Source organism: Lynx canadensis, chromosome F1, assembly GCF_007474595.2.
Source record: "Lynx canadensis isolate LIC74 chromosome F1, mLynCan4.pri.v2, whole genome shotgun sequence".
NCBI classification, from domain to species: Eukaryota; Metazoa; Chordata; class Mammalia; order Carnivora; family Felidae; genus Lynx; species Lynx canadensis.
In genome coordinates, this window is record NC_044319.2 from 65,292,372 (window position 1) to 65,315,358 (window position 22,987).

The 22,987-nt window shown below is 47.5% G+C and overlaps 2 protein-coding genes across 5 annotated transcripts in view; one reads left to right on the top strand and one right to left on the bottom strand.

Moving 5' to 3' along the window:
* LOC115505443 (myeloid cell nuclear differentiation antigen-like) overlaps nucleotides 1–5,716 on the bottom strand; it is a 25,948-nt gene extending 20,232 nt beyond the window's left edge. The window contains exon 1 of the mRNA XM_030303081.1: nucleotides 5,640–5,716. The gene's annotated coding sequence lies outside the window, so the exon portion shown is untranslated. The remainder of the gene's footprint in view (nucleotides 1–5,639) is intronic.
* LOC115505442 (olfactory receptor 10C1-like) overlaps nucleotides 2,584–22,987 on the top strand; it is a 26,378-nt gene continuing 5,974 nt past the window's right edge. Inside the window, exons 1-3 of one of the 4 annotated variants that reach the window (XR_004343118.1) lie at nucleotides 2,584–2,771; nucleotides 2,853–2,982; nucleotides 21,448–21,532. Coding sequence is in view for 1 of the 4 variants with exons in the window: in XM_032591796.1 (XP_032447687.1) it covers nucleotides 13,818–14,762 (945 nt within the window). In the remaining 3 variants the exon portion in view is untranslated. Of the gene's footprint in view, nucleotides 2,772–2,852; nucleotides 3,095–13,160; nucleotides 18,074–21,447; nucleotides 21,533–22,987 lie in introns of those variants that run through there. The other 3 variants (XR_004343117.1, XR_004343119.1, XM_032591796.1) reach the window with 3 other exon arrangements.

The window sequence follows — 22,987 nt, forward strand, 5'->3', positions numbered from 1 at the left end:
TTTTACTCCTGAAACCAAGACTATCTATATGTTAACTAACTTGGATTTAAATAGAAGCTTGGAGAAAACAAAAAAGGCAAAATATATACCAAAGCTAAGTGACGCACTTAAAATTCTCCCTTATCCATTGGCACCACTGAAAGTTGTCCATGACTAAGTAAAGGAGTTCCAAAAGTGTTGAAATAATGCCTCTGGCCCTTGTCATAGAATAAACCTCAGAATAAATTAAACAGACTCGTGACAAAGAAAAGAAGCCCCATTTTGGTGCAAGCTTGTTTGTAGAACTGAGAAAGTATCTCCTCATGCGTACTCTAAATTCCAGATAATACCACAGTGTTAATACCGCAGAATAGAGCTTTTACGTCCTGATTCTTCTTTTGCTTAATATTAGCTCATGCTGATTTTCTCGTGCTAATGTCCTGTCTTTTACACAGGTCCAACACCAGTCCCCAAGTTTCCTACTCATCCTCCGGTGGACAAAACAAAACTTTCCTCTAAATGCCAACGTATGTCAGTACACACGTGAGAATGAATTTTCAATTTGTTATAGACAAAACACATTTTCCTTTGTTCAGGCCTCAGGGGCGGTAGAATAAAGGATGTCTATTTTCCACCTACATAGGGGAAGGATTTGAATCCATTTTCACTTACCTGCATATTGTTGACACAGCCCTTATGCTCCCAGACAATCTTATGATTAATTCTCCACTGTGATCTTGTGGTTTCTGACTCTACCCCCCGGGGCTTTTCTGGAGAAATTTTCGCAGACCGCACCTCACTGGATGCATCCTCCACCCCAGTGCTCAGAAATGCAGACACCACCCTCTTGACTGAATGAATAAAATGTCAGAGAACCCCTGCAGAGCACCTTCAGGATGCGATCATCTCAGGAAGGGCGGAGAAAATGAAGCTTTCTGAGAGATAGCAAGGAAAAATGAAACCAGCCAGAAAAAACCTGGCGAAAAACCTGGTTGTTGACATCTGTTTCACACCGTGCTCACTTCTAAGGGGAAAGAAGTTACATGTTTAGGGAGCGATTTTGAGGCTCCACATCTCAGGCTTGTAGATTTCTATCTCAGCAGCCAGAGAAATCGAAGTTTCCTGTCTGTAAATAGTAATTTCGCCACAAGGAGAAACAATAGCTAAGTAGTTCCTCTTTTGCTTTTTTGACCTAAAAATATCAGGGGCTGAAAGGATTTTGAACATTAGATTTTTCTTTTTCACCTCACTTACATGTGGGTCCTGAGAAACCCATAGGCCCTAGAATGAGACCCAGCCTATTGTCGGGGAAAGGCGTGCCACCCAGCTACGTCCCCGTATGTTCCCGTTCAAGGACCAGCAGTGACAGGAGACACTGGTTGAGGCACCTATATCTACTAGTACTTGACTGCATCTTCTGGAAAGGGGGCGGGCCATCTGTGACATTGTTTTGGTTCAAATGGTACCTATGCATTCACCCCGTTTTTAATAATTGGCAGGCCGGAAACTTCAAAGACATAGAAGGTCATTATAAATGGAAGTTCTTACTCAAACATATCAAAGGAGTTTGGCACTAGCTGCCTCTTGACTAGGCTGCCTTATCGCAATGATTAAAATCTCGATCACACACGCTTTCTGCATTCATCGTGAGTAAATACAATTTCTCTTTCCCAGGGAGCTTCTTGAAGTTTCGGGGGCCTGATGAACCCTTTGTTCTGTAGTGTTTTTTTTCTGCGACACAGTGGATGCATTCTGGAGTACCATAAACCCTGACATGGCAAATAAATGGCACCAGCTCACCGACGGTATTGTGGCAAGCCCCCACCTGATCCGCAAGACGGATGAGGCTTCCCAAGAGCTAATGTGGGCAAACGTTCTGAGGCTGTCTGCAGAAAAGAAAGCTGACTGTCTTAGCCCAAACTAACATCACACATACATTCAGACAACGGACCGTTATAAACAGCGATGAGCTGTGAAGCCCTGGAAGGATCTGGAGGTGACTTAACTGCATATTATTAAATGGCAGGAGCCAACCTGCAAAGCCTACATACTGAAAAATTCCAACCGTGGGACATTCTGGAGAAGACCAAGGTGCGGAGCCAGTAAAAAGATCCGTGATTGCTAGGGAGTAGGGGAGAAATGTGGAACACAGCGAAACCACAGCGAATGAGACTGTAATGGATACATGTCATTGTACACATGTCCAGACCCACGGATGTGCACCACCAAGACTGAGCCCTAATGCAAACTATGGGCTTTGGGTGATAATGACGCGTCATTATCAATTGTCATAAACAGGCCACTCTGGTGCAGGATGCTGACGGTAGGGGAAGCTATGCATGTGTGGGGCAGGGGGTATAATGGAGATCTGTAATTTCTGCTCAGTTTTGCTGTGAACCTAAAACCTCCCTGAAAAAAATAAAGTCTCTTTCTTTTTTTAAAGAAAAGGCTGTGCTATGTTATTCAAAGGCAGCTGAAGATTTCTTTGCAACAGAACACACAGGAAGACCAGAGCTAATGTGAAACCCTGTGGGCAAGCTGAGAAGTGATCGAACTGTGGTGAGGGGGGCGGGGGGTGGGGAGGGCGGATTTCAGCAGCCTGGGCATTTCTAAAAGGGGAAGAGACAGGGCCTTAATACTGACTGAACTTCAGCTTTGGTCAGGGTCCTTTCTCACGCCCCTTGATTCCTCCCGATAACTCATGAAGGCTGACGCGTTAGTTGTGATGCCCTATGTTCTACGTGGGATCTCCTAGAAAACATTCTGGTGTGCTTGCCTCTTGTCCGGAGCAGGTAGGATCCTAGAAGGGAACAGTCTGGCTCAGTGTCACAAGTGGTTCTGACCGCTTTTAACTAATCTCTGTGTGATCGTAGGACTTGGGAAGGGACACGCTGACTCCACAGACCTAACACTCGTTTGGATTTATGCCCTTTGTCAAACGCTTCAAAGGACGGCTACTCAACAGATGTCAAGAGTCATCTCTTTGGTTCTGTTAGGAATTGGGTGCGTAAGTACAATGCGGATAATAACAGCAATCGACCAAGTTCGATGTTGTTCTTGCAGCACCTAGGGCAGGCCAACGTAAATGATCCCAGTTCCTGCGACAACCTTCGAGGTAGGCGTCATTGACATTAACAGTTTTCAAAACGAGGCCAAAAGGGGTTCGCTAAATTGCACAACATTTCATAACTGCTGATTTGTGCACAGTGGAATTCAAACACAAGGTTTTCTCGACTGCGTGTTCTTCCCTATGATTGCCAACACCGAACGCTGCCTTTGTGGTTCTGATGGCTGAGTCGCCCGGAGAGCCGGGAGACTCAGTGCTGTGTATGTGTGAATAGGTACACAGACAAGCAGGCATGTGCTGACAGGCAGGGGACAGGTAGGGGACCAGACCATTTCATTTTTTTCTAGAAGGAAATTATAATCTTTTTTTTTTTTTTCTTAAAAAGGAAGTGAGAGTTTAAAAAACTCTCTGAAAGGGCAAACAAGTGTTAGCAATTCCTTCCTTTGAGCTCAGATGGTATACGCCCCTCTTTTGGGGGGAGCGGGGCACACATTTGTCTATCATATGCCCTGTGTCTCTTTCACTTCCCCCACCCTCAAGAAACTTCTTTTTTTTTTTTTTTTTTTAAAGCATAAGTTAGTCTACTACTCTTGATTCTTGATGCTGTTTTCCTGGGTATCAGAACAAAAAAACACATTTATCATGGTTGCTAAAATTAGAGTTCAAAGAAGCCACGCAAAAATCATAAAATCCGACCTCCACGTTTCAGGTGCTATGAAAATATAGGTCAGGGAACATGTGTGGCCGACTCTGAATCTGTTAGGCAGAGTCCGAGCCTAGATTACAACTCAGGCCTGCGGAAGCCACACCGCATGCACAGTGCCTCGTGTGACGGGAGGGACAGTTCGGTGTGGCTCAGGCGAAGCTGGGACCCTGGTGTCTCCTGACCGGGCCTGGGGAAAAGTCTCTCCGAAGTATGGTGTTCTGAGGCTGTCTTTTTGACATCCTGGGTCTGCGTTCCCATGTTCCCAATTAGTGTTAATTGAGGGAGGCAAGCAGAAAAGAGTCCGCCGCTCACAACTCCGGCAGGGGGCGGGGGGGGGGGGGGTGTGTAGCAGGATGGAGGCAAAATGCTGATAATTACCAAGTTCAGACCGTGCATCATTAAGCAGGCAGAGGCCCCTCCGGGGAACAGGACTCTTGCCTCACCCTCTGGCTTCCCCAGCTCAATTAAACAGCTCGTTTGTCTTCTTATTAGCAAACTTGTTAGCCCCTTACTCTGTCCCCTGAGGTGCTCAGAAGAAAAGTGTCGTGGGAGGGATTCCTTGGCTGGATGGGGCTGGCTGTCAGGCTTCCCTGGGGGAATCCTAGGTACCCAGCTCCTTCTGACAGGATGCCTGTGGCAGGGGACCATTCAGCGGTGGCCCCAAGGTGCCTCTGCTGGACCAAAGTGGGCTGGTTAAGGATATGGAAGGTCAGCAAAACTGCGTGAGATCTAACCGAGAAGCAGGGCAGTGTCTGAGGCTTGTTCCGGACACACTGCTCCAAGATCGCCAGGGCCATCTCACGCTGCCGGCGTGAGCAGAGAGGCTATTGACACGCCCCGGGATCTGTGTCAGAAGTGGCAGAAACAAGACCTGCACTAGTATATCGGAGGCCTCAGTTTCCCCCTCCTCTCTGCCCTCTGCCATTAATAGGCGTTTTTAACTGACTTAGGCCATCATCCAGCCCTTGGATGCTGGTCCTTCCTAGGGAAGGATTCCCTTAGGCCCCACATGTGGGCACAGCTCTGTGCTGCCCAGCAAACACTCTCCTGCCTCTGGAGTGCTTCTGCACCGAGGCGAGGAGGACAGGACACGCGTGGCCTCCCCATCTCGCAAGTAGAGGCCTGAGCCTCTGGGGGCTTTCCCAGAACAGACACTATGTGGGTTTATTCTTTGAGGTCTGTTGAAATGACATTCAGAGTTCCCGATCTCTCAGCCCATTCAGACCAACCATCAGTAATTTTTAGTCCGTACCTACATATTTACCGCCGACAAACTAGTTGTAATAGATAGCAGAAATATTACTTACTGAGTGCCCCCTCAAGTGGGGATATAACCTTATACGTGAGGAAACTGAGGTTCAGAATGTTTTCACTAGTCTAGGCTACTAGAAAAAGGACGGATCTGGTGTTCATGCCTGGGGTGGGGGTGTGTGTGGGGGGGAGGACATTGTTTGAAAAGGACCCATATAGGTAGGTAGGGAGATGGTTTGCTGATTTGGGACAGTCTAGAATGGATGGAGAGGAAGGGCATATAAGCAGGGGGTAAGTGGGAGACGTAATTCAAGACAACAGATTCAGAAAATGTCAGAGCTCATCGCTACCCCAATTCTCCCTTCCCTGGCCTATGGCTCCCAGATATACTAACAGACTCATCCCTAGTTTCTTAGTGCACCCAGTTTCTCAGAAACAGAGGAGTCATGAGTATATACCAGAGGGCTCAGACCTGCCTCAGTTTCTCCATCCTCAATGCACCTCTCCCCCTGGCCTTTAGTAGGGATTTTTAACTAAGTTAGGCCATCATCTAGGCCCTGGTTCCCAGACCCCAACCCATACGCCCGAGGCCCTACTCTTGTTGACTCTTTGCGTGAGGACGCTGCATTGTGTTACCTGTTCAGAATGTATACTTGTCTGTGTCCGCCGTGGGTGGGCGGGCAGCCGGGGATCGGGGACGCTTTCCTGCTTCATGTCCTTTCCACATCCTGTGGCCTAGCCTGATGAGAAGCAGACACTCTTCAAGAAACAGCAGAGACACCCAGGAAATCGTCTGATCTCCCGTTTTCAAACAAACGGCCTTAGAACATAATACACGAAGCAGACACGCACCAAAGTGGAAAACAGACTGAAAGGGAAAGTAGAGATGGGGACCGGAAGCCCAGGCCTCTCCCTACACCCTGGTTTCTCCCCTGGCTCCCAACTGCTTCCTTGGCTGAGATCATCTAGGTCAGTCTTTTCACTTTTCAGACCAGTGAATTGAGGGTCAGGGAGGTGATAGGCCCCGCTGTTCGTGACAAAGACATGGCAGACAGGTCACTGTCCTCGTAAACTTGTTTTTAATAGTTTTGCTGTAAAAATTGAAAACAAAAACAAAAACAAAAACAAAAACCCAGAACAAAACGCCACAAAGGTTCCGGGACTTGCTGTGAAAAGACACGGACCCAATCCCGGGTCAGCAGTTCACCGGGCGGGCATGACCTTGGCAAGACCTGCGGCCTTGTCCTCCCTGCAGCGCGTGGCCGGTCACATCGCCTCCTGCTTGCGGAGCTTTGATTCCACGACTGCAACACTGCTTACAGAAAGCAGTGCCCAAACGAGGCCCCTGTGGGTCAGATCTGGACATCCAGCACGGAGAGGGGAAGGTGCTGGCCCAAACCCCATTTCTTTCACTTTCATTGATGTCGGTAAAACACACAACCTCTCTGCAAACATCCATTTTTCTCACCTTTCACATATATATCATTTCCACCACACAGTTCTATCACCATGAAAGGAAACAAAACATGCAAGGTGCCGAACACTTCAGTGCTCCCGATGGCTAAGAGGTGTTCCACATGTAATGAAGAAGCCTCACTATCCTGGAGGCAGGGCAGGGTCATGGTTAGAGAAGGGCCTTTGAGCCCGTGTCCCTGATTCAATTGATCATTGTCTCTACCACTTTCCTGCTCGGACCAGGCACTCAGTCCCATCTGGAAAATGGGTTGCACAGTGGAATCTTATTTAAGTAATTCTTGGGAGGGTTAAATTATTTTGTACTTTCAAAACAAACACTACGTAAGCAACGGTCATTATTCCAATTTGCCATATAGGTTTCTGCAGGGGGATTCCTTTCCTTGGAGAGGGCCCAGTGTTTGTTTTGTTTGTTTGTTTGTTTTTAATGTTTATTTATGTTGAGAGAGAATGCAAGTGGGGAGGGGCAGAGAGAGAGAGGGGGACAGAATCCGAAGCAGGCTCCAGGCTCCGAGCTGTCAGCATAGAGCCCGATGCGGGGCTTGAACTCACGAATGGTGAGATCATGGCCTGAACCGAAGTTGGAAGGTTAACCGCCTGAGTCCCCCGGGCACCCCAGAGCACGCCCAGTTTTTTCCGTATTTCTCTTTGCTGTCCCGTGTGAGTCAGTGGACCTGTTAAGACTCCAAAGCAAGTGTTTTCTCCTGGCCTAGGTTCCCAAATCAGCCTGGAACCTTCTGTGTGCTTCTCCCTGCCCTTGCAGAATCTACACTTTGCCCTCAATGCCTGGATTGGGGGTCTTCACCCTTTTTTTCTTCTCCTGCACGGTGCTCTCTCAGTTCTTCTTCCTGAGGGGTGGTCATGGGCCAACGCATTTCCCCAGCGATGGTCTGAAGGCATTGCTGGCCATTGTCCAGGTCCTTGCAGGGAGCCCTGGGGCCTGTAGTCCTCTTGTGGGGACATGCATGCCTACCTGACAACCCAGAGGAGCCCAAAAGTCACCGCTACCTTCTAGCACGGGGTCTGCGTGTCTGCCCACTGCTGAGTAAAAAAGGAATGTGTGATTGGATCCTAAGGATCGAGCCAGGGTGACAGGGACCAGGTCCCCTTCCCAAAGCCCGGCCAGCAGCCATCCCTCTCACCCACATCAGTCTAGAAGGAAAGAAATAAGAATATACACCTATTTCTATGCACTATCTATGTATATTTATTTCTACATATACTCTATATGTATACCTATTTCTATAGACTAAACTATTTATATACTTATATATAAATATATATATATACTCATGTCTATATACTATATCCTATATACATCTTTTTCTGTATACTATATATATACACTAGATACAGATAGATATGTCTATACAGTAAAACCTTGGATTGGGAGTAACTTGCTCTGCGGGTGTTCTGCAAGACGAGCAAACATTTCTAACAAATTTTAACTCGATAACGAGCGATGCCGTGCAATATGACATGATGTGCGTGATGTCAAATGTCACGTGATCACAACTGAGCCAATGGTTCTTCTCTCTTGCTGAGGGATTGTGGGTGATCGTCTCCCATGCTCACATGCTCGGTCTCAGGCCACGGTGTTTGGCAGAAATCGCTGATTTTTTCAGAACGTTGGAAGGTGCCCACACTGGCACTCGTGTATTTTTTTGTCACTTCAAAGCACGTAGGGACAGTCCTTTGCTTTTCCGTACGAGAGTAAGCTTAGGAATGTTTTGCTTCCTTCTAGGTCAGGCTGCCTGCGGATATAGACCTTTTCTCTGATGCCTTATTGCCAGTTACGTTAAATACAGCCTATGACAAGAGTTTATTGCTATTGTATTGTAACCAACATCTGTTAGTGATAGTGAAAGTCCTACACAATAACCCTCCTCTCTCTTGTCTCCCCCACACATTCACAAAGGTTTTCAATGGTAAGTGCAGGTTAACTTGTTTATTTTTTTAATAGTTTGTATTTTCTTTATTATTTTGTATTATAATCATTTTAATATGAATATTTTGGGGTTTGGAATGAACTCTCTGAGGTTCCATTATTTCTCATGGGGAAATTCACTTTGATACACAAATGCTTTGGATCGCAAGCATGTTTTCGGGACGAATTATGCTCGTAAACCGAGGTTGTACAGTATTTTATTGACTTATTTCTCTCATCTGTAGTGATAGACTGTTGTCAGCACAGAAGAAGGAAGGAGCCAAAGCATGATGTGTACAGGCACACATACATATTCAGACCACAAACTCTGTGGTAGCATTAAAGCTAACACTCCATCACCCAGATGCTTATATAGTTTCCAGTTAAATAAACCCAAGCACTTTTCAGAACGAAGTGGGGCTCTATGGATAATTATCCCTGACAAAAAGGCATTGACTGGAACTCACCTGGGCAAACCAGGATACATGATTGCACTGTGTCGCTATAATGACATGTCTTGGTATTACAAACAGAATCACAATGAAAACCTCTGTGTCCATGTCATTTCACATATGTGCGCACGCATATCTGTAAGACAGATTCTTAGAGGTGGGATTGCTATGCGGAAGTGAATGTGTCGTGTACGAAAGCATTGCTAAATTTTCCTTCAAATTTCTTAACTATTCTGTCCTCCTGGAAGCAATGCGTGAGAATGTTTCCCTGCAGCCTTGACAGCAAAGGGTATTTTTAAACTTTTGAATCGTTGTCAAAACCGATGGTGAGGAAAGTACCTCGATGTATGTAAATTTCTATGACTCTTATGATGAGTCAGGTTGAATACCTCTTCATACACTTAAGTGCCCATGTTCTTTTATAAATGCCCATTTTGGGGTCTGTCTCCCTCACTCCAAATCAAGCATCTTGAAGAAAGGGATGTTTTATACACCTCATACTTTCCCTAATAGGCAGTGTGGAAAATAAAGAGCATTCAATAACTTAAATATACCTAATGAATAACAGAATCACTGTGATTTTTCCTCTCTTCATATAATTTCAGCTGCTTTTGATGAAACTTTTCTAACCTTTGGATCACTTTTTTCTCTTGGAGAACAATATTACATCTACTTATGTCCATGATACAGAATATTTATGAATAAAAATAAAAAATCACTTATAAAATGATTTTATTTATTATTATTATTTTTTACTATTTATTTTTTATGAGAGAGAGAGACAGAGACAGAGAACAAGCAGGGGAGGGGCAGAGAGAGAGACACACACACAGAACCTGAAGAAGGCCCCAGGGCCCGAGCTGTCAACACAGAGCCTGATAGGGGGCTCGAACTCAGGAACTGCGAGATCATGACCTGAGCCTAAGTTGGATGCTCAGCCAACTGAGCCACCCAGGTGCCCCATTATAAAATCATTTTAAACACTTACTATCTGTTATTTTTCATCTTTCCCTGCCCAAAGGCTTTTTAAGAAATATTAACACTCATATTGTAAAATGTCGGCACTTTGGAAATCCTTTCTTCCCTTAACACCGTAATAGGGTTCTCAGTAGTCTTTTTTGCTACATTATAAATTTCTTAATGGAGGCATCGGAAGTTGCTCTTTACTCTTGCTCAGTTTCTAACGCAGAAAAAATATTAGGTGAGCCCACCCTGCTGGTGGAGGATGACCCGAGAAGAAAATAAATACATTTCTGAGCCAAGCAACCCTCCAATTTTTATTTTCTCTGTTTTTTTTGCAATTAGGTCAAACACCTCACTTCTTATTCATATAAACTGCCAAGACTTTGGCATATATTATTGGATTGATCTGGGTTTGTTTCTTATAAACACATGTGTGTGTCACATTGATAGGTTTCTGAAGGCAAGCGCACAGTTATTATAATACACTTATTGCCAGACCAGGTGATATCCAGCTGGGCTCTACAAAGCATGGGGGAAGTCTGTCTCAGAATCCTACAGATCTATAAATAAGACTGCAAATCAGGGGTATTTTGGTGTTTGGGACTATGGAGAATGCAGAAATTTTGTCAAATGTCAGTTGCAAGCATCCATCCTGGAGGAAAGTCAGGTGTTCAGATGATGTGGAATATAGGCTCAACACCTCACGCCAGTCAGAGTGACTAAAATGAACAAATCAGGAGACTGTAGATGCTGGAGAGGATGTGGAGAAATGGGAACCCGCTGTTGGTGGGAATGCAAACTGGGGCAGCCAGTCTGAAAAACAGTGTGGAGGTTCCTCAAAAAATTAAAAATAGATCTATCCTATGACCCAGCAATAGCACTGCTAGGAATTTACCCAAGGGATACAGGAGTGCTGATGCATAGGGGCACATGTACCCCAACGTTTATAGCAGACTTTCAACAATAGCCAAATTATGGAAAGAGCCCAAATGTCCACCAACTGATGAACGGAGAAAGAAGTTGTGGTTTATATATACAATGGGATACTGCCTGGCAATGAGAAAGAATGAAATCTGGCCTTTTGTAGCAACATGGATGGAACTGGAGAGTGTTTTGCTAAGTGAAATAAGTCATACAGAGAAAGACAGATACCCTATGTTTTCACTCTTTTTTTTTTCAATGTTTATTTATTTTTGGGACAGAGAGAGACAGAGCATGAACGGGGGAGGGGCAGAGAGAGAGGGAGACACAGAATCGGAAACAGGCTCCAGGCTCTGAGCCTGTTCGACGCGGGGCTCGAACTCACGGACCGCGAGATTGTGACCTGGCTGAAGTCAGACGCTTAACCGACTGCGCCACCCAGGCGCCCCCTATGTTTTCACTCTTATGCAGATCCTGAGAAACTTAACAGAAGACCATGGGGGAGGGGAAGGGGAGAAAAAGTTACAGAGAGGGAAGGAGGCAAACCATAAGAGACTCTTAAACACTGAGAATAAGGGGTGCCTGGGTGGCTTAGTCGGTTGAGTGTCCAACTTTGGCTCAGGTCATGATCTCAAGTGAGTTCAAGCCCCGAGTCGGGCTCTGTGCTCTCAGCTCAGAGCCTGGGGTCTGCTTCGGATTCTGTGTCTTCTTCTCTCTCTGTCCCTCCCCCACTTGCGCTGTCTCTCTCTCTCTCTCTCAAAAATAAATAAATGTAATAAAAAATTTAGAAAAAAAACTTAGAATAAACTGAGGGTTGATGAGGGGTGGGAGGGAGGGGAAAGAGGGTGATGGGCATTGAGGAGGGCACCTGTTGGGATGAGCACGGGGGGTTGTATGGAAACCAATTTGACGATAAATTTCATATTAAAAAAAAAAAGAGAGGTTACATAATTTTCTAAAGAAACTTCTCAAAACCAACTAAACAACTCCAGCTCTCTCAAGATTTTCTAGGTTGACCTGAAGAGAGTTTGTTCTGCGTTTATGTGGTCTATGCGCAAATCTTTCATGGTGAATGTCCTGATAGCCGGGTTACTTTTGCTATTATCTTGTCCTTTGCTTCTGATTCCTAGATGTTAAACCACATTTGAATCCACAGACGTAGGTGGTGGACATCCAGTAGTCTCCAGTGGATTAATGCTTTCAGTCTACTATTTATATGGCCTCTCTACCCGTCCAGTGCAGGCACGTGCATGGTGTCCAGTTGAGGTCAGGGTGCCACAGCTGACTGCAGGACCTTTACGACGATGATCCCGGTGGTTATAAATGGAGCGTGATGGTGGGAAGCGGGGTCAGCAGCACGTGGGCGTCCCGTGTCGTAGTCACGATGGTGGCGGTGGCAGCGATGGCCGTGTCTGCGATGGTGCTGGGCACACAGTAGACACGCAGTGCTGGGGGGCTCAGTGAATGAGTAGTAGCATATGTGCTCAGGAAGGAGCGGTGATGCTTGTCATGGACAAGAAGAGAATCGTGTGCAGCTGATCTTCCTCAAACCAGGGCAAAGCTAGTTGCGGGCAAATTCATGGCTCAGTCCTCCGGGGTCACCCAGCCCTTGTCTTTGGTGCAAATGAAGCTGATAGAGAAGTCTCTTACCAAGGCAGTTTTTAGGAAGGAGACACTTCTGGGGTCCCCAAGGTGTTACTGTCCGTGTGTGCCCGAGATTATGGGAGGTGGGCTCTCTCTCCTTGGAGAAAGCTCTCTGGAACTTGAAGACACGGGACTCCAGAACCCAACAATCAGGGTTGCAGGGCTGAGAAAAGGTGTTTGAGAAACAGAGTGGATCTGCTTCACTTTTCCCGTGCCCCACTTCCTGCCCCAGAGGAACCCCTTGGAGACGGCTAGTCACCCCGGCAACCCCAGGGAGCACGCAGCAAGGAGCCCCAGAGAGACCAGTGTGTCCCGGAGCATGAGATATAAGTAGGGCAGAGTCTTGGGGGGCAAGCGATGTTGAGGAGGGTGCCATGAGTGTTAATGTCATCCACACGGTCAGGTAACGGGCAGGGACAGGGCAGCAGAGGTGAGTGTAGTAGAAGCAGAGGACCAGGGAGGGCGTCCATCTTTCCTAGGGGAGGTTCGTTAGGGTGAAGGGTGTGGGAGGAGAACTCTGGGCATGTTAGTGTAGATCGCCTCCCTCCCCCCTCCCCCCAAACCATTTTTCGGGGACTTTAGGGGACCATAAATGCTCTGTGTTGTAAGAGTCTTAGAAAACATCTGTTCAACACTGATTTTTGTTTATTTTAGGGAAGCTGAGGGTATGTGAGGAGAAGTTGCTCAGCTCAGGGTGCCCTGCCGGTCAGTGACAGAGCAGGTGCTAAAACCAAATCGCTGATTCAGAGAAGGCTCTTCTTTTTATGCTATAGGACTTCTTGCTTGGGACTTTTGACCTTATGGTTTTCCTCTCTAAGAGATCCCAGTGCATGTCTCCTGTGGAGATCATACTTCAAAAGACACGGTGAGTCTACTAAGGGAGGTACCGTCGGGCACCGCGGACCTCAGATGTCAGGGACTGTTGTCAGAGTGCCCCCATCTCTGCCATTTCCCACCTCTCCTTCCAGCCCTTATGGGCACGGTCTATAAACTCCAGTGGGGCTTCCTCAAAGAGGCCCTGGAAGTCACCTTTAGGGGATGACTTCATTCTTCTCCACAGCCCAGATTTGCTGGTTGTTTCATCATCGGAAACTATAGGAAGGATAGAGGTAGGAATTTTCTTGCCTCTCCTATTTGCTGATGGGGGACTGGAGACAAGATCCAGATGCCCAAGTATCTAGAACCCAATATTATAAATTAGAGAGGATTCAACTGGGACCAGGAGCCTTGGTTTCTAGTTCCAGCCCTGTCAACAGCAGATTCTATGATGTGGGTCCGTCCACTTCCGCCCTTGGGAGTGCAATTCCTCTATTGTGAAGGGACTGGCATTGGTTAGACAATGTCAGGTTGCTGCTAGGTGCTCACACTTCGTGTTCTTGGCACCAGGAAGACTTTTCCAAAGAAAGGAAGATCCTGCAGTACTTCCTAGGTATCATGGATCCGCTCAACCACACGTGGACCCAGAGTTTCATCCTCTCTGGTTTCAGTGTCCCCGGAACCCTGCGACCTCTTGCCTTCTTGGGGACCCTGTGCCTCTATCTCCTCACACTGTCCGGGAACCTGTTCATCGTTGTCCTGGTCCAGGTGGATGCTGGACTGTCCACGCCCATGTACTTCTTCATCGGTGTCCTCTCCTTCCTGGAGCTCGGGTACGTCAGCGCCACGGTGCCCACGCTGCTGCACACGTGGCTCCGTGGGCGCTCAGCCATCTCGGCAGCAGTGTGCTTCATCCAGCTGTACGTCTTCCACTCCCTGGGCATGACCGAGTGCCATCTGCTGGGCGTCATGGCGCTGGACCGCTACCTGGCCATCTGCCGCCCGCTCCACTACCGGGCACTCATGACCAGAAAGGTCCGGTTCTGGCTGGCAGGGGCCGCGTGGGTGGCTGGCTTCTCAGCGGCACTGGTGCCAGCCAGCCTCACGGCCACCCTGCCCTTCTGTCTGAAAGAGGTGGCCCACTACTTCTGTGACCTGGCACCGCTGATGCGGTTGGCGTGCGTGGACGCAGGCTGGCACGCTCGAGTGCACGGGGCGGTGATTGGTGTGGCCACTGGCTGCAACTTCGTGCTCATTTGGGGACTCTACGGGGGCATCCTGAGGGCCGTGCTGAAGCTGCCCTCGGCTGCCAGCCGGGTCAAGGCCTTCTCCACCTGCTCCTCCCACATGATCGTGGTGGCCCTCTTTTATGCCTCCGCCTTCACGGTCTATGTGGGGCCACCTGGGAACCGCTCTGAGGGCACAGACAAGTGTATCGCCTTGGTGTATGCCCTTCTCACTCCTCTCCTCAACCCCATCGTCTATACCCTTCGCAACAAGGAAGTGAGGGAGGCCGTGAAGAGGGTCACTGTCAGGGTCAGGACTATTCTGAAGGGACCCTGACGGGCTGTATTGGTCACAGCTCAGCTGCTTGGCCGCAGTGGGAACCGGCCCGTTGGTTGGTCAATCATCTGGTCAGGGTTGAAGTCCACACCAGTGAACGAATCCATCAGATTATTTGTCGAACGTGCTGCAGACGCGCACTCAGGGGGACGTACCTGGGTTCATCAGACGTGAACATGTAGGGAGAAGGGAGGTGTGTGTTCGATTCCATTCCAATCTAACGGGGGGAAAATGCCACAGAGGAGAAAGGAAAAAACCAGGGACCCCATGCAAATGCTTCTGCTGAACTTCCAACCTGGGGAGACAGAGCAACGCTGAGCAGATGAAGATAATCTAAAGCTAAGGTGGGGGCGGAGCGTTGCCCAGACGAAAGGGTGGGAGAGTGGAAAACAGGAGCCCAAAGCTATGGCTCCCAGGTGTGAGCACAGGCAGAGCCAGGGGTGGTGGGCTATTGGGTGGGGGAGGGCAGCTCCGTGGGGGGAGAACACCCCCCCCCCCACCACGGGAGCAGGAGGCCAGAGGCTGCATTTTACAGTGTGCTCTCTACTGGGGCAAGAGGGAGATGGTGACGACGGGGGGTGTTGTCTGAGTTCTCGCCCAATGTCACGGACCATTCCAGAGAAGGGATCCGCAGCCGTGCTAAGGAAACAGCAACAGAAACAAAACCTGAGCAGCAAACAAAGAGCTTTGCAAATCTTGCGTACTAAGCACTCACCTGCGAAGTAGAAAACAGGTTGAAAGAGAAAGCAGAGTCACGTTCTGTGCCTTCCTCCCCTCAGCTCTTCCTCCTGCCCCCCCCCCCCCCAAACCACGTCCTCTGTTGAGCAAAGTCTGAAAGTTAATGCTCAGGTTCAACCTCCGGACTCTGGTGACATGTGGACTGAAGGTCAAATGCCTGCCAAAGCCTGTCACAGGGTGAGAGACAGGACCCAAATTTTGGCAGAGCCGAGGCCGCTGTATGGCTCTTGAATACCCTATCTATTTTCATTTTTATACAAGTAACTGCTAAAAAACTCAAACCAATTATGTTTGGTATGTCTGCCCTATTTCGGAACACAGTGCTAGCTTCTCTCAAATGTATGCCTTTAACCTTCAAAATATCCCTCGGAAGAAGGAAGAAGCATCCGAATATCTATGTGAGGAAAATAGTACGATTTCTGGGCTGTAGTGAAGAGACACGGACAAGACCGGGATCCGTGGGGCCACGGGTCTGAGGGTCAGTGGGTTCACCCTCATGGGCATGACCTTGGTGAGTCGCACGGTCTTGTCCTCTCTGCGTGAGCGCGTGGCCATTCATATCCCTTCCTGCTTACGGAGCTTTGATTCCATGATTGCAACTCTGCTTAGAGAAAGCAGGGCCCGAAGGAGGCCCCCGTGGGTCAGATCTGGACATCCAACACAGAGAGAGGAAGGTGTCGGTCCAAACCCCTGGTTTTGCTGCTTTTCGACTATGTCAAAAAAAGACAGACCAAAAAAAAAAAAAGTAACTTCTTTTTTACTTCTTTTTTGTTTTCCTTAAAAAATTCTATAACCAACAGTTCTAAAAATTAAGTGAAAGGACGCATCCTAAGTGTTCAATATATAAGTTAGCCATATTAGTCTAGAGGCAGGGCAGGGTAGTGATTTAGAGCGTGGGCTTTACTGGCTATCTGCCTGGGCTCGGACATTAATTCTACCATTTACTTGCTGTGTGACCTCAGCAACGCACTTAACTCCCTGTGCCTCAGTTTCCTGATCTGCAAAATGAAGACAATACTAGAACTTTTAAGCACTGTGTAAACACTTACTGTTCCCCCACATACAGTTCTGCAGTGGAAATTTCTTTCTGTGAGGATGCTTCGTCTCACACAGAGCTCACATTTTTATTATGGGTGACGTCAGTAGAATTGGTAACATGCCGAGCGAGGCATCTTCTTTGGACCTAAGCATCCGACGTCAGCGCTGCAGGAAGTCTGTGCCGCCTCCCTAAATGCAAGGTGCAGCACTCCGTTCTGCTGGCCGGTTATGTCTTACTTTTCTGCTCTGGTCTTGTCTCTCCTCTGTACCTCTTTTCACTCAGACAGCTCTTGTCGCAGGTGCGGTTACGAGCACAATGGAAACAGCTTTGTTCTCTGCGGGGGCAGCACCAGAGAGCGGCTGGGGCCGCTTGCCCTTGCAGTGGCTTGGGTCATGTTCGTTAAGAGCCCTGGGGATCCCGTCCCTGTGTCTACACTCTGCAGTGTGCCTGGGGGCTCACAATCCTGTTTTGGAGACAAGCAGTTAACAACTCAAGGCAGCATCATTGATTTCTAGCACAGGGCTTGGTGTTCGATGATTTATGAACAAATCAATGAATAAACGGATGAGAGTCCCAGGAGCGTCATGGAGATTGAGCGCCCCTCTTTGAACCGCAGACGGAGACAGGGCCTTACTTAGTCTCTCCACAGCTCCAAACTCACCTCGCCTTCATTTTATCATCTTTCCCCTCTTGCAACCTCGGGTCCTTCCTTCTGCAACCTGCAGTTTGGATCATCCCTAGTGCCCTTTCCCCACTGATACAAAGAACTGGGGTGCTGAGTTGCTGACTCCTACCTCTAAAACCTGCCCTTTGAGTGGTCCTGTGGGGCCCGAAGGGGCTGGAGTCCCGGCCTGGCTGCCTCTGGCAGAAACCCAAGGGTTTTCTACAGATAGCATCACTTTTAATGTGTGCTATGACGTGAGAAAAATGTTTGAGAAGCAATGCCTGGTTGGGGTGAGCGCTGAAGGCAAGACCCGACTTTGTCGACTTCTCCCTCGGTGACCTCCGGAGAAGACTGTAGCAGGAGAGGCGGTGAGAACAAGTCAGCGCTTATGATACCAGAACCAGGCTAGCCGGTCTGCACGGGCGTCAAGGCTAACATTCTGGCATGCAAAGGGCTTGCCACACCGGCTGAATGCATCTGACAGCAAAGGAGGTGTTACTAGTAACTACTCTGGAATATCAGGTGTAATAAACCAGAGATGTCTGGGGGCAAACAAGGACATATGACCAAAGCATATCATTGACGTAACAAGTTTTTTTAATATATACTTTTTTTTTGCTTCAACAGATAATATTCCTGAAGGGCTTGTAACATTTGCCCTGCAGGATTAGCGTTTCTATGGGCAACACTCAGAAGATGACTATATTTCATAGTCCCCGATTCTTAGGCGTAAGGCCCCACGCCATACATTTCATTCCACCCTTCCTTTCCTTTTTCTTAATGAGAAATCTCAGAGATCTTTCCATCTCCTTGTAGAGAATGCTTTCCATTTTTTTAAAAAATATTTGTTTTTGAGAGAGAGAGAGGGAGAGAGAGAGAGAATGGGGGAGGGGGAGAGAAAGAGACAGAGAAACCCAAGCAGGCTCCGCACTGTCCGTGCCGAGCCCGCGCTCGGGGCTCAAACCCACGAACCATGAGATCATGACCTGAGCTGAAACCAAGAGTCAGACACTCAACTGACTGAGCCCCCCAGGCGCTCCTGCTTTCCCATTTTAAAATTAATCCCATCGTACTCCATTGTGTGTTTAATCTGACTGGTACTCTATTGGAGGACCCTTGAGTTCTTCCAATCTCTGCCTATTTAGTACAGACCTACAGGGACAATCTTGTGTATATTTCACTTCCCATATGTGCACACACATTCCCGGGAATGCGGCTCCTGGGCCATAGTGAGGCTGCACAGAGTATGGGTAAATATTCCTAAATTTTCCTTAAAAGGGATTATGCCCTTAGTTCTTTCTCCAAAAGTGGATGAAGTCTTTTTTCCCCACAGCAACATCTATAAAGTGTGCTTCTAATCGTTGGACCTTCATAAATATGAAAATTTAAAAATAGCATCTCATTGTAGGTTTTGTTTTTATTTTTGTTTTGGTTTTTTTGAAAGAGGGAGAGAGAGGGAGCGTGTGTTGGGGAGGGGCAGAGAAAGAGGGAGACACGGAATCCAAAGCAGGCTCCAGGCTCCGAGCTGTCAGCACTGAGCCCGATGTGGGGCTTGAACCCATGAACAGTGAGATCATGACCTGAGCCAGAATCAAGTCGGATGCTTAATCGACTGAGCCACCCAGGTGCCCCTGTTTACTTCTAATTTCTAATAAATATGTACTGTTTCCAAATACAAACAATGATGCCATGAATCTTTGAACACATTGAATCCTACTTTTTTCACTTATGTGTTAAGCATAAATCATTTTAGATGTCATCGTCCTTCCCAAATCATGAATGACTCAGTAGAGGCATGAGGTCTTGTGCCTTTCTCTTGTTCCATTCCTGATACAGAATAAATGCCAGGGAAGCACTCTCTACAAAAAGGGGATGACATACGGAGACGAAACAGCTTTCTTGGGTTGGCCTGTATTTAGAAGCCTTTGGCCCTTTAATATATATTTTTATTTCTACATGACTGATTCCAGGTAATGTGTACAAGTCTTTGTTCAGTCATTTGTATCACACTGACAGCCTGCTAATCTACTCAGTTAATGCCAAGACAGCCGGGGGTACAATTGGACACAGCAAACAAGGAAGGAAGTCTGTTTCAGAGTCTGGCTCATAAAAGGGGATGTAGGAATATCAATGTGATGTGATACAGAGACAACAAAAAATAAGAATTAGCGTGACCACTCTGGGTCCAGCCTGATTATTCATTTGAAGAGTCTAGACAGGTGGATAATCTGTATAGACTCATGAAATGAAGGTAAAACGGAAGAGTCTTTTGGTATTTGGGACTGTGGAGGGTGCAGTGATTTAGGAAGAGGGCAGTTGTAGCTCCCTACCCTGTAGAAAGTTCCATATTTCACAGGAAGTGGGATATGGGCTCACTGCTGGCAGAGCCTGACCAGGACTCTCTGTCCAAATACTTGAGATTTCCGCCCCTGCCCCGCCCCCTGCCCCAAAGGGACTCTTCCAGTCCTGGAATTACATTAGCATTCTCAAAGGCCTCAAATGCATTCTCAAAGCATTTTCTTTTTGCTCAAAACTCTTCAGCTCCCGTAGGAAGCTTCTCCGCTTGGGTCTTAGAACATTCAATGATTCCCTCCATTTCAGTGTTGATGTACTTGTTCATCTTCTACGGTTACCTCTTTACCTTAAATTTAAGTTAGCATTTATTTTGTCCCCTCCTTTGATTTAAAAAAAATAAGTACACTTGGATTGATGAATGATTCACGTGCATTACTTTCAACAGATAAATGCTTTTATTCTATCATTGTTCTGAATTCCATATTTATTCAAGTATATACCCACAAGTAGTGCCCAAATGAGATCAGAGCTCAGATGCTAATCCCAGGGCTTTTGATGAAAATATTGGGGATATGAATATAAGCGAAAGTAATCGTGAATGAGTAGATAAGCCTCATGAGGAAGTCCGGGGTAATCATAATGGAGACCGTGTAAGTAATGGCAGCCATACTGGTAATGGAGATTTGGAACATGTGATTAGAGCAGTGTATTAGGTGTTTAATAAACCATGACTGAAACAATGAATGACGACAGGGGGCACAACAAATGTGACAATAAGGAGGTGGTGACGTTGGACACAGAAGTGATAGTGGTGGCTAAATGGACTGTGCTCATATGGTGCTGAGGTTAGGGGTGGTCAGAAAGAGCAGCTGCTTGAGGAATCTCTTTGCAAGGAGAATTTTGAAAAGATAAAACTTCTGGGATGCTCAAGGTGTTACTGTCCGTGTGTGCCCGAGATTATGGGGGGTGGGCTCCCTCTCCTTGGAGAAAGCTCTCTGGAACTTGAAGACACTGGACTCCAGAATCCAACAATCAGGGTTGCAGGGCTGAGAAAAGGTGTTTGAGAAACAGAGTGGATCTGCTTCACTTTTCCCGTGCCCCACTTCCTGCCCCAGAGGAACCCCTTGGAGACGGCTAGTCACACCCGGCAACCCCAGGGAGCACGCAGCAAGGAGCCCCAGGGAGACCAGTGTGTCCCGGAGCATGAGATATAAGTAGGGCAGAGTCTTGGGGGGCAAGCGATGTTGAGGAGGGTGCCATGAGTGTTAATGTCATCCACACGGTCAGGTAACGGGCAGGGACAGGGCAGCAGGGGTGAGTGTAGTAGAAGCAGAGGACCAGGGGAGGGCGTCGATCTTTCCTAGGGGAGGTTCGTTAGGGTGAAGGGTGTGGGAGGAGAACTCTGGGCATGTTAGTGTAGATCGCCTCCCTCCCCCCTCCCCCCAAACCATTTTTCAGTAGGTTTAGAGGACTGCGGTAGTCCAAGGCTACCAAGACATCTACTTAAACTTTTTCATTTTAGAGAAGAGGAAGTTGAGGCAAAGAAAGCAGAAATGGCCAGCTCGATGTTCATTTTGAGTTAACGGCAACACAAGTTCAGAAAGCCAATTCCAAAGGAGAATGAGTTTTCTCTTATGCCACCACCCTTCTAGAACCCTACCATAGAGTCCTGACTTCATCGGTTCATAAGCGCCTGCCTTAGGGACTTCCCAGTGCAGAATTCTCCCTGGGGACCCTTTCTCAAAATGCACCGTCTCTACTCACTGATTCCTCTTCTGGCCTTACCATTCTGAGCTCTGTGGGGCTCTTCTGAGAGGACTCACATTTCCCTCTTCTTTCACTGCGTCTTCCTCCAGCTTTTACTGAGAACATTCTGGAATTCCAGAGGGGCTCCTCCAGGGAGACTCAGCAGGCGCCTTTGAGAATGCGGGTGTTTCCTTCTTCCACAGTTCCGCACAACTGACTGTTGGATATGGGGACTAAGGTGTGGAGGCCCTAATGAATTGAGGGATGTTTCCTTTGGACTGTAAGGGGGTGAGTATGAGGATTCCTGATGGGGAATGTGGGAGAAAACACTGGAACCTGACTCTAGGGTCACATTCCATCCCCCCAGAAAAGCACTGGCTGTGCGTCAAGAAGCTGGACTCCACTCCAACTGTCAGCAAGACTGAGATGCAAACCTCTTGTGCCTTCCGAAAAGTGAGGGCTTGAAGAGTGATTTTATAACATTTATGTCATTTTCAGGTTTATTCCTTCTATACTTTTGGCTCTGGGGAAATTTTTCAAGAAGCAAAGTTCTGAAGCAGTTAATCTTCTGTCTCTGCCCCAAAGAACCATTCTCCACCTGCTCCTCCCACATGACCGTGGTGGCGCTATTCTTTGGCTCTGCCTTTGTTGTTTATGTGGGGCTGCATGGGAGCCGCTCTGAGGGCACAGACAAGCATATCGCCTTGGGGTACGCCCTTCTCACTCCTCTCCTCAACCCCATTATTTATAGTCTTCATAACAAGGAGGTGAAGGAGGTTGTCAGGAGGGTTATGCCGAGGATCAGGGCTCTGTTGAAGGGACCCTGAGGGTCTATGGAGTCATTTGGTGACCGTAGGGTTCAGTTTGTTAGTCGCTCAAACAATCCATCAAATAATTTTTTCAAATGCACTGTGTATTCTAATGTATATAAATAAATTCCAGTAGATGTTCAAACACCCTGCATATTCCAACAGACAGCAAGCAAACTGAGAGTTGTAGAGGTCAAGCCAACATGGCCTCTGAACCCTTTCCTGTCCAATACGGGTGAAAAGACACATCTTATAAAAAATAACCAAAAGTAAGGAGGTGGGTGCAGATCTTTAGACAGACTTAGAACTTAGGGAGAAATGGAACTATGTTTGAAAAGATTTGGAAGACCAAAGTCTGACTGTGGGATTATGTCCAAGATGGGGTCCTGGAAAAGCATGGAGAAAGGAGAAAAACAAGGCTAGCAGAAGAAAAGGGAACGAGCTTCTCGGGCACGTGTTCCGATGTGGATCGGGAAACCATGGGAAGGGGGCTGATACAAGTATGGGGTTCCACGTCCCCAGGAAATCCCGCAGTCCAAGAGACTTTGACGCTGGAGCTGGGAATTTATTCTCCAAAAGGGAAGATCGAAGATGGGAGATGAGGGTTCTGGGGGTGCTGGTGGTTAAAAGCGAGTTAGAGGAATATGCCCTGCGGTGTGAATTGGGAATCATCAGTTAGGCATCTGGGCAACCCCACTGACCGAGTCCCGTGAGTGCAGAACTAGCTCTGGGAACCAAGAGGAGGTAATCAAAAGGAGGCATCATTTATGCTTCCAGAGAGTTTACCGTTTTGTGTTGAAGAGTCAGTCCTCCTTCCCCCCCCCCGTCTTTCCCCCTCTCTCACTCTCTCTCTCACACACAGCGCCACCACCATAAGCGACATAATGACTGATATCAAGAAATGGATGTTTCCTTTGTGCTTTTCGCTCCATGC